Here is a 12,384-nt window from a genome sequence, read left to right as displayed (position 1 = left end):
CGCTAAATTTATTGCTTTCTTATGGCAAAGTCCACTCTATTCTACAAGAGAAGAAAAAATAATGCTTTTATTTGCAGGGTGAAGTTCTTATGATATTAGACACTTTGTACTGCTACCGTAACTTTCTTACATGTAAAAATAGTATCAAGGATCTCTTCTTCCCTCCTACCAGAGCCTGATCCAATTCCTCCATAATTTAATAGACATCTTGGCATTTGAGGATACTCATAGTATGTATATTCAATATATCAATAGTTTAATTGCCACTGAAGTATGCAATGTATTTGACATCAAATATAGCATGAAGTCTGTAACTGTTTGCCATACAATACAGAATTCTTGTACCTTTTTTTTTCTGAAAAGGCATGTCACACTTCACATTTTACTTGTTAAACTAACACAAGATAATTCATAAATGAGCTTGACTGTGTCAACAACCCTTATTACTTTCAAACCTAAATAAAGCAATGAATAGAAATAGCTTTATATTTTCCATCTACCCAAAAGAATTTTATGTGTCGTTAATATACTTCAAAGCCATTCTTACCCATATCAAGAATTTAAGTATGTTCTCTTAAAACTTTAGATTATATAAGGATTTTTGAGCATCTACAATTTTTTTCTGAAGGAAAACTTAGTTTTAAACTTTCAAAGCTTCTGTTTTCCACATACAGTCCTTTTCTGTTTTCTGTACACGGACTTTCTAGGAATCACAAATAATTTTAATGGAAAGTAAAAATGCTGTATTCCTTACACTCTGAGCTTCTGGCCACCTTGCTGAGGTTCTCAGCACCAGTGAAATAGTGCTAATTTCATGATGTGGATACTAACTTAGGAACTGAACTAGGTTGTCAATACCAATTCTTTATAACACACAAAACCCTAATAACTTTTACCTGTCTCTAGTTTTACCTGGATTGCTTAGTAAATGAAACAGAGTATGAGGAGAAAGGACTACTAAAGAAATGACACGGAATCACATTATTCATCAAGTCTATGTTCCTTGTTAGAGATTTTCTGTGCTTAGTAAAGTATCTTCTTGTTTGGTTACAACCAAACTTTTTTTCTTGTCTTCCTCTGTTACAGTCTGACTCATCTGTTCAAACAGCTTTGATATCTTGGCAAATCTTAAGTGATTCTGAAATCTTCGTGCAGCAAAAGCATAAAGGAGAGGGTTAATACAGCTACTGATGAATACAAGTGCTCCAGAGATGTACACTCCTCTGCCTACAATTTCATCCAGTGCCAAAGACATTTCCTCATTAGAGAGTTCTATCTGAATTGAAATAATATCCAGGATGTTAAAGAGGTGATGAGGGAACCAGCATAAAATGAATGCCACCACAATGCTGGCAATGAGCCGTTCCGATCGCTGCTTAGATGGGTAAGTCATTCTGCTTATTCTTCTTGCAACACACATGTAACAAGTGCAAATAATTAAAAAAGGGATTACAAAACCTGCAAGAGTCTCCAGCAAAAGATATGACACTTTCTGTCTATTAGAAGAGTAGTTGCGACATGTGCATAGTAGTCCACCATTCGTTTCTTCTGTTTCTTGAAATGGAATGACAGAAATGCCAAAAGCAATAGACAGGAACCAAATGAGGAACATGATTAAAGAGATCTTTTCTTTTGTTTTGTATCTTTGAATTGTGAAAGGGTAAAACACAGCCATTAACCGCTCCAAGCTCAGTGCTGTAATTAGAAATATACTAGCATACATGCTGCAGTAAATAATGAAAACCAGTATTTTGCAGAAGATGACTCCAAAAACCCATGAGTCAGCAAAGGAGTAAATCCAAATTGGTAAAGTAATCAGCACAAGGACATCTGCAATGGCCAGGTTCAAGATCAGCAGAACTGAAGGAGATACTTGCTTCATTTTTGTACAAACAGTCCAGATGACGATGCAATTTCCAGGAGTCCCAATAATAAATGACAGGCTCAGTATTATGCAGACTACTGACCTCACAATATTCCATGTCGAGTGGATACTGTTTTCCTCAGCTTGACTCATTCTGGAAATTCTTCAGTTCTTCTCAGTTGCCAATATCCTCTTTGCTTTGCACTCTGCTTTTATTCTGAAGGTGTTAGTGAACTACTTGAGAGAAAGTTCTCTAACTGATATTCTGTAGACTAATATGGCGTATGAGCTCACATCCTAATGCTCACTCTTACAAACATCTGACCACATATGGCAGTTCCTGTTGTTTAGGAAGACAGTGTGCATTTTTGCATACAAAGCAAAAATAAAAATACAATGCAGCACCTGACTTTGCTTTTAGTTATACATCCATCATCCTTCAGCAGATTTTAAAGCATGTCAGTGGTCTTTCAAAAGTGTCCCTATTTGAAGAGGCTTGCTACTTTGTTAAAGTTACTGATTTAATCAACAGCTATGAGGAGAAAGAAACCCTCTTTATGCTTTTTTACTGTTGTTTGTATGAATAACTCAACATTTTATTTTATAAAAGCCCAAAAAAGAGGGGTGGCAGATAAACCACAAATGTGCATTATATGTTTGACATGAAATTCCATTCCAAAGCATAAAAAGCTGTGCTTACTACCTTCATGTCATCTTTTTTAATTCAGCAGTCAATTGTGCTTTAAAAATATGCTGGCATAAAGGAAATCAACATTAGTCCTATAGTGAGACTGGTACAATAAAGTGGGTGGGAGTTGTATTTCTAATGCTCTGGGAAACTGCAGTTCTTTAGCCAAACAATAACCATCAGAATAGTCTGGATATAGGGTTATAGGAGGAAATGCTCTGTGTCAAAGAGAAAATTTATTATTACATTGTCCTCGTGCTGCGCCAGCAATGGGCTATGACTTTATCTCCTAGGAAACTTGGTAGTCAGTGCAGTATTCAAATCCTGTGTGAATCTTAAGTTCTTCAGTGTCTGGCCAAAGAATATGAAAATGTTTTGTTATCCTGATGACAAAACATCATCTTTTGAAGTTCATTGCTAAAATGTTAGAGGAGGAACTAAAACAGCAGCATGAACAGAAATGTTCAAGAGTCACAGAAGTGAAACTGGAAGGGTGTTTTCCATAAAAAAGATGCACAGAAAAAAGGAGTTATGCATAGCTCGCTCTCTTAAATTTAAGACTATGATACAGATTATTTCCCTAAGTGTTGAGATAGAATTTTACAAACCTGGCAAATGTAGTGCATAATATTAAGTTGAAAAGTATCTTTCACCATGGAAAAAGGATTGCAACACCACCACCCCCAAATCAGCTTAGCTGTTTTTGATCTCATAGGAGTATAATGAGATCAAAAGCAAATCCAGAATAATTCCACTGAAATCAAGTATTATATCTTCAAAATACTATTTGTGTAATAAAGATTTTAATTTGGATTTAATCTGATACATGATTCCAGTTCCTTTTATTTTTAACTACATTTTATACAGGGTACGGGAAAAACCCAAACCAGTTGTTTGTATTCTAAAGGGAATTTCTGAAAACCACTTGTGAAAATCAACTAATGAAAGGAAGTGCTGGGCAATGTCTCTTCTTCTAATGAAATCACCTTTATATACATTATTATTTCTCCAGAAGTAACTTTGGAAGGGCTTTTTATTAATTTATTGCCAGTGGCATATCTAGATTGAACTAAGTTGTAGATTGGGGGGGGGGAAGAAAAAAAAAAGGGGGGGGAGGGACCCAAACAAAAAAAAACCCTAAATATTCAGAGAGAGATGCCCAGTGCCTCTTGTCACCCGATGCTACAGGGACAGGCAGGTTCTTTTAGGTAAAGTCTGAATCTAGATTATGATTATTGTATCACATGCTGATTATTAAGAATTTGACCTGATCTGCAGAGGGCCTAGGTGACTAAAAGCCTAGGTAACTAAATGTTACATTAGATAGTAAGAACGCTCTACTGATTACTAGAAATTCTGCTTAACTGAAAGCTCTGATAATTGCTAAAAATTCTGTGTAACAACAAACTATCCTAACTGCTAGAAATTGTAGATAACAATAAGCTACACTGATAATTAAAATTTTTATGTAATAATAAAGTTCTAATTGTAACGACAACCCTGTGGCAGCCCTCATTCTACCAAGGATCCCTAAAAGAACCTGTATGTGCCTGTAGCATTGGGTGACACCTCTGTAAGATTTTCCTCTTTAAAACTTTACTTTTGGTGGCAAGGAGCAGTTGTTTGTAGAACTATTGGTATCAGTATTAGTATAGTTCTAAACCAGTGCTGTATGGATTTCGTTGAACTTCTGAAGCATCTGTCCTTACATTTTTCACAAACATGTTTCTCCACTTCAGTCGAAGTTTGCTTGCCAGATGGCCTCTGCCTCTGGCTGTATCTTTAATTTAAGCAAGAAAACCAATGAATCTCAGAATTGCAGCAACAGCCTGGGATTATTTTTCAAAAAAGATCCCAGACAGATGTTGAAATGCTAAGAGTTCCTTGAGTAAGACTCTGAAGACAGGCTATTAGACTTAATATCACAGATATTAGAGTTAATATTAGCTAGGGAGCGTGTTTCTGAAGAGCTCTATGTGACTGTTGGATCACTATGAAAACTTCAGACTGTTTGTAAGCTGTCTTTAATATTCTCTAAAAGTGTCTGTTATTTGTCAAATTTACACTAGTAGTACAGAAACTTTATGGGAAATTTAACAAATATTTCCATTAACAAGGGGAGCAATGTAGTATGTTCAATAACATGCTAAACACAACAGTAGCTAAACAACTCAGTATCTTACTCATTTTAGTGAGCAAATTTGGGTGGGGCTTTTAATGTATGAACATGCAGTTGGACTTCTGACCACGTAAGCTGCGTTCTAATTCTGTTAACAGCACTGAAATTAGGATGCATTTCTGTGTTAAAAAAAAAAAGTCTAAATCTGTGAAGTTCTTTGTGTGCATGCATATTATATGTAGTGCAACAATTCAGTCATTAACACGGGAAACTTTCTGTTAAATCTGTTACCTTTAGATTGGCAAATAACTTCTGAAAACTTTCCAAGCTCAAGAAATCTATGCTACTGCTAAGAAACATTTTGAACAGAATTTGCTTTGGCTTAAATATTAGGGGGGTGTTTCATTCATTCTTCAAATTATTTATTTTTCTTTGTATGCATGCATGAGCTTCCCTCTGGTGGATGGTCTGTAATTTACACTACCATTGAGCATTTTCAGACAGCTGTGTTTGGACCACTAAATGTAAATTATAATTGATATTTCTAGCTTTTGCATATTTATTCTGAGAATCAGAATTTCACTTCAAGATGCTGAGAGTCTTTGGGCTAAGAGCCTCTGCTCAAAGTGCATCCCCCCCTCCATGTAGTAAGAGCATGCCTGTAACAATTTACAGAGTACCTGATGCATGGGAAATCTGTATTGCGTAACTTGTATGAATAGCTGTTACCAAGAAGACTTTTTAAATCCTCTCTAATTTTTGTCTTCAGAAGGATCCCCTGGATGTTTGTCTAGTAAGTGATTGTAGAATAATGATCACCAAGTATCATGTATCTGCTGGGATGCTGGAAACTGATGTTAGTAACTTTGCCTGCTAATGCCAAAGGGAGGAAGTTACTAGTCTAAACCTCGTAGTTCTTCATCCATTGAAACAAGGTAGTATTTGCAGGATTGGTATAGCTGCCTTCCAACAAACTCAATTCAATGGTGCTATTAATGACAGTGTGAAAGCGGCACACTTTGCCTTGATCAGAGAATTAAGGGCTAGTTCATAGCTGATCTAAATGTTGCTTTCTTGATTACAGGAGGTCTCTTATATAAATGGGATCTCATGGTGGTGCACAGCAGCTAATGTCTCTACTCTGCAACTACTGCAAAGGAAAGTGCAGTGTAGGAAAAGACACGTGCCAGACTTTTCTAAGCTCTTGCACACTGTTTGTGACAGCAGCCCATGAGGTAGCAAGTACAAATGAGAACACTCTCAGTGCTTCTTTATCACCAGAGACAACAACTTAGTGAAGAGCTACCCCAGGATCAGTTCCAGAACGTAATACAAAATATGTACTTTGCACTATAAATAGAAAGTTTGAAATATTCTGTGCCGTGTGCATTGTTGTTAATCAGTCTTCTAATAATATTACAAAATTATATCCCTTACCCAGCTCAGCAGCCAATAATGATAGTTTTATACGACTGGGCAGAGAAAAGACTTCCTGTTTGTTACGTTCAGGGAAAACTGCTTTAGAACTTGTGATAGGAGGAGTGCTTACAAGGCACCTGTTGTATGTGCATCAATACATGCTTACATATTGGTACCCTTCTTACCACAGACAATCAGAAGACGTTTCCAACAGTTGTGAAACTACTCAAGTATATTGTGAAATATTTCCCCTGTACAGACATGCCAGGGGCATGAGAGTAGTGGTGTTAATTAAGGTAGTGGAAAACTATATTTATAATTGACTACAAGCTGGAATATGAATAACAATTATGCAGAGATTATGGAAAAACTTAAAAATATATTTTCTCAACATTATTATGAATGTATATTGTTTTAATTTCCTGTTACTCACAGTACAAGCTTTCAAACAGTAAATATACAGATTTGTTACAATTTAAGGTGAGACTTCGGCCTGTTCTAAATCCACTATCACTAAGTTGCTATTTGTTTGCACACAAACTGTTGCTAGCCAAAATCCTTATCTACACAAGCATATCTGGCACCACAATTGCTACTGGGTAAATCATACTCTTCCTTTTGAGTAATAAATTACTGATGAAAAATACTGCTTGGATGATTTGCTGGCAAAAGTTACTTGATTTTTCTTTATTGTTTAGCTAAACCTACTGCCATTCCCACCTCGTTTGCTGGGATTGCATGCAAATATTATATTACTATAGGATCAACATCTCTTTTTGTTATTCAGCAGTGTAATGAAAGAAAGTCTTTAGCAGTGCATTTCTTAGTGAAGGACCTGTGATTAAAAAAACCCAAACCCATACTTTGCTGCACATGTGCTACAGCAACAGATGGTTGCTGCTGTTTTGCACATAAACCAGGCATATACTATTTCCTATAGCATACTCTTATGTAAAAGGATCTGTCCATGTAGTTATATATTTTCAACACAGGGCGGCACTGGGGAACCGTCTATAGGTTTTTTGGCTAAGACTGCAGGCCACGGAGGTGTAGCCTTTCTCTGCTCGTGGTGCACGGCGTTCAGGGCTGAGACCCATAGAGCTGATTCTTTTCAATAAGAAGGTTAGATGATTGTGACTTAAATTTCAATATTGTTTCTAATTTGTCAATAACTTTATAGATAAAAATCACAATGTCTTTTCTGTCTTGCAGATCGTGTTATTTTCTAAATACTCATATTTCTACCTCTCTTAGTTGTTTTGATATATGTCCATTTCCAATGTTACATTCTGCTGTAACTAATACAATAAGGGCAGCTCTCTCTGCAACAAAAATAACTTGGAATCTGATTTAATCTTCTATGCCTCTGAACTAACAAAGTTTGGAAAGTTTGGCAATGATATTAACGATTGTTCCTTCAGTGTAGTTTCCATTAGTTCTTGTAGTCTCTTTGAAAAGCAGATCAAATTGCAATCTCTCATGTTGTGAAACAACCCTGCTCAGCAGATTTGAGCAGCTTCCAAGTCTTATTTAATTCCTTTAATACACAAGCATTGAGCCACTAACTTGGGCCCTAGTGTGACATGAACTCTTGGTTTTGTGGCCTTACCACAGGCCTTACCTGTGGCCTTATCAGGAGACTGGCTAACTGTGCTGAAAGTAGAAAGATTGTACTAATTTTATGAGGAATACAAGGATTTTCTCCTGCTCTGTAGCAGCCACCATAGGTGTGTTAGCTAAAGCAACTTGTAGAGGAACGCTTACCCCCTCAGTCACTTAGTAATTAGCATACCTGGTATGTTCTGCACAGCTAGAAAAGCTAGCAGTGTTGTACTGTGCTGCTATTCAGAATGATCTTGTCCAAGCATTCTTAATCTGAAATAAAAAGTAGTCAAGATTGATTCTGAGGTGCCACACACAGCAACAGCTATTTACTAAATGCACACATAATGTATTGTATGGAAAAATGTAAGATACACAATCTTCAGGCACAGGTAATTTTCTATCATTCTGTGATGTGATCTATTGCTTCCGTAGAACTTTTATTTAGTATTAGAAATGGCTGTGAATAATGATGACTCCTCCATTAAATGAAGCAAGTGTTTTCACTGGCAGAAAGTGCTCGCACCATTTTCTTAGTTAAAAATCTAATTATTTATGGATTTTAGTAGACTCTAAAGTCACCTGATCTCATATTATTCTTACATTTGACTCTTAAGCCTAATAACATAATCTGGGTTTAGGCATTCTTATTTCTTATGTTCTAGTGTTGAGTCAGACCAGAAAGTCCTTTTAGCCCAGTATCTTGTCTCTGATGGCAGCCAAAAGCAGGTGCCTAGGGAAGAATATAAGAACAAGCCACATGTGACTATACTTGCCCAACATACGCTCTGGCATTTAGCCAATTACAACTGAGGAGTTTCCTGAGCCGGGTATGGTTTCTGTGTGTTTAATAAAGCTTTGTGGACACTTCTCTGTAGACTTCCTAAGTCTATCCTTGAACTCATGTAAACTTTTAGCACTGCAGTTTTGATACATGCTGTGTGAAGAACCACCGCCATTTGTTTGTTTGCTGGCTTCCTGTTAGCTTCATCTGTCTCCCCACAGCTCAGATGTTGGAAGAAACAGTGAATAGTTGATCCCTGTTCATCCTTTCCATAGTCCTTATTCAATTAAACCCTACATCTGTCAGTCATTTCTTATTTCCAGACTGAAGAGGTCTTGCATACGTGATCAATTCCTATATAGAAACCATTCTATGCTTTTCATCATCCCTGTTGCCTTTCTCCCTTCATTCAGTTCTTTTATATTCTCTTTGAGACAGAGGAACAGACTAATTCTGATGTTCAAAAGTTCAATTAAACTGCAGTGTGCTGCAGAAGAAGAATGAAAGAAACCAAGTTACACAGAGGTCTAAGATCCCTCATCTCAAGTCTGTTTCATCCTGCTACAGTGTAAAAAGAAGGATAGCTTGGCTGTCTGTACTTAAACTGCTGTCAAAAACGTCCTTATTTTTTTGAAAATTGGGGATTGGTTTTGTTTACATTCAAACCACAAAAATAATAATCAGCTTTTTTTTCCCCTCAATGCGAGTCTGTGCTCTAGCACTTAGAAGACTTTGTTCCAAAGGTCACTGTGTCATTATTCCTTCATTTACTCCAGATGCTTCACAATCATAGAAATCCTCATGTGATGCAATTACCTTGTAATCCTTAAACCATAGGTTGTCCTCTGTCAGGTAGAGCTTTGTATCTCTGTTTGCTGTGTGTCCTATTCTGTGCTTAAACTGTTAAAAGTCAAGTATCACTTAAATATGCCATTATTTGTTAGTGTATGCAAGGCAGTTTTAATTGCGTATGTTATTTTTTCTTGGTAGCTTTGTGTCTTGTTACACCTACCTGTGTAGGAAGCATTTAGTCCTCAATGGTATTGGATAGTATCACTTTAACATCTGTTCTTCCCCTACAGAGCAAATGTGTGACCACTTTTTTCATGATTGCTGTTTTCCTGTCTTTTGAGTTGCTACGCATTAACCATGTCGTGTGGTATCCGACCACAGTATTACTGAAACTATTGCTATAGCTCTGCTGCCTTGGTTCCCCTCTGTATTAGCTGGATGTACTTCATGTTGCTAAAGCAAAATGTTTGCTATGTGCAATATATCCTGATAAAGAGTGCTGGTTTTCGGCACATTTTGAGGTCTGTTACCGAGTGAAAAACAGACTACATAGTAGGGAAAACATAGCTGCTGCTGAGTATCAGTTGATCAGATTATTAGGGGTCCCCCGCATGACACATCACAGATCCAGTCACAAACTTCATCCAAGTTCTAGTTCTCTGATTCAGGTTTTGGACAATGTTAGGCTGAATCTATAGTTTAAGAGGTTTGCGAGGTTAGCGTTTATCATCATGGAATGCTATCTTCTATACAAGGTTATACAGATATCAAGAACAACAACCCTAAAGCATATAAAGCCAGACATTTGTTGAGGCAGGTCCAGAGGAGGGCCAGAAAAATGATCAGGGGGATGGAACATCTCTCCTGTGAAGAAAGGCTGAGAGAGTTGGGGTTGTTCAGTCTGGAGAAGAGAAGGCTTTGGGGAGACCTTATAGCAGCCTATCAGTACTTAAAGGGGGCTTATAAGAAAGATGGTGGCAAACTTTTTAGCAGGACAAGGGGGAATGGTTTTAAACCAAAAGAGGGAAGATTTAGACTAGATATAAGGAAGAAATTTTTTACAATGGCGGTGGTGAAACACTGGCACAGGTTGTCCAGAGAGGTGGTCGATGCCCCATCCCTGGGAACATTCAAGGTCAGGTTGGACGGGGCTCTGAGCAACCTGATCTAGTTGAAGATGTCCCTGCCCACGGCAGGGGGGTTGGACTAGATGACCTTTAAAGGTCCCTTCCAACCCAAACTATGCTATGATTCTATGATTTAAACAGAACTTAAATTTTGAAAATTGTTAGCCTATGTTTTCTGAGAACAGTAATTTTCGTAAGCACAACAGAAAAAATCAGTACTGTCTAGCAGCTTGCCAAAATGAGGAAATATCCAATAAAATAGAGTAAGATAGAAGCTTTGAGAGAATTGTTTTCTCCAGCTAATCAAGGCATCTTTGCAGCCCACAAACACAGCAAAACTGTTTTCACAAGTTATGTTAGGGTGAGGTCCAAGTAGAAGAGTTGAAATTGCCTCAGGATGGCATACCCTTTAATAGGAAATCATGAGACCAATTTATCTGCCAAATGAAAGCTCATATATTTCTTGCTTTCAGCAGAAAATTTGTTTTTATGTCACATGATGGCAGTACTCATTTTCTACCACTTCTTTGGCTTGTAATCTGAGCAGCTTCACTTCCAGCTGCCAAACACGGATAGCCAAATGATTTTCACCATACCGTGAAGACACTCTTAAGAGTGTTATTCTAGTAACATATTGGCAACGTACATGGTAGCAATATTTAAAGCATCTCAAGCTGTTTATAGCATATTAATTTAAAAAAAAAAAAGTTGTTCCACTAAATCCATTTTCTCAAAGTACTATGTCCAGGCAGCCTTTGGCAAGCTTCTCCTTTCTAGCAAGTGCAAAAATGTCTCTAAAATATCATTTCGCAGCTTAAAACATGACAGGTTACTACACTGCCCCCTGTTCAAAATGCCCTTCAGTCAGTGTTAATTCCAGAAATGGGTTAAATTAAATGGTGGAATTTTATTAGAATTGTCATTTTATATTCTCCTTGTATTATTTGCCCAATAGAACCACCAGAATAACTGTCCTGATCTAAGTTTGATCCTAGCTATGATTTGAACAAAAGGATTAGAATAATGACCTTCAAAAGTCCCCTCCAACCTTAATTTCCCTATAATTATATTTTTGCACTGACATGTTTGACACAGCCTGACACAATGCTACTCATGATGCTGGTGATTAAACCCGTGATTAACCATTCCCAACTGCCTGTGTCCCTCAGCCTAGAAGGGAACTATGTTCCTACAGGAATCATCAAGCAATACTTTTTAACTTAACATGCCCAAGGGATGGGATAGTAAGTGTCTGTGCACAATTTAGATGCATTTGTAGGCTATCTATCTCTTTCTTTGGAAAGTGGTATCAGCCAAACAGCAGATCAGGCATTTATTTTTACATGCACTAACAGTCAAAACTCAGATCTGAACAATTCATTTTGTTAAGCTTGTTAATTTGGTTTGGTTTTTTTTTGTTAATGTACATAAATTGTCTACGTACATTACATCTCCACATCTAAGACGACTGTTTGCTTTATAGATGCATCTTTTAGTGGGATTGCATACATGTTTCAGATCCAAAAAACTACAATTATAAAATGAAGGAAAAAAAAAAATCTTTACATATCCCTTAAACTCAGTTAAACTCTCATCAGTGCATTTTTTAATGCACCCACTAAAGAGGAACTCTCAGATTGTTTCTTATAGGCTGACGTGAAGTCTCTCAACAAATATGATCAGAGTCAGACGTTTTTCCATCCTTCGGTGTTTGAACAATTTAGCACTGAAAATGAGTGAGTGAAACCTTAATGAGACTAGATAAAGACCAACATTCCCCTCAATAAATTACTAAATGACTGACAACAGTTTCAGTTCTTCTGGACACAACTGTGTTTCCAGAAATGGATTCACTTTTGTCAGTAATCAGTTGGATCTAGCAGTAGCAGCGCTGTGTCTTTTTAGAAGTAACTTTGAGCTAGCTAGCAAATTTCCTAAGCCCTGTATTTCTCAAGAACTTCCCTGACACCCTGCCCAACTGGGATACCA

General features: G+C 37.1%; 1 protein-coding gene across 1 annotated transcript; it reads right to left on the bottom strand.

The window, feature by feature from the left end:
- Positions 1–525: 525 nt before the first annotated feature.
- On the bottom strand, positions 526–2,127 carry LOC142087007 (leukotriene B4 receptor 1-like). Its single transcript, XM_075160711.1, has one exon. The coding sequence runs from the start codon at positions 2,015–2,017 to the stop codon at positions 1,007–1,009; it is 1,011 nt and encodes a 336-aa protein (XP_075016812.1). The 5' UTR covers positions 2,018–2,127; the 3' UTR covers positions 526–1,006.
- Positions 2,128–12,384: the final 10,257 nt, after the last annotated feature.

Source organism: Calonectris borealis, chromosome 12 (genome assembly GCF_964195595.1).
Source record: "Calonectris borealis chromosome 12, bCalBor7.hap1.2, whole genome shotgun sequence".
Lineage (NCBI taxonomy): Eukaryota > Metazoa > Chordata > Aves > Procellariiformes > Procellariidae > Calonectris > Calonectris borealis.
The sequence above is the reverse complement of the archived record's forward strand: the minus strand, read 5'-3'. Positions and strand labels throughout refer to the sequence as shown.

Coding starts and splice junctions, on each gene's coding strand:
- LOC142087007 (XM_075160711.1), bottom strand. CDS start 2,017: ATGAGTCAAGCTGAGGAAAACAGTATCCACTCGACATGGAATATTGTG.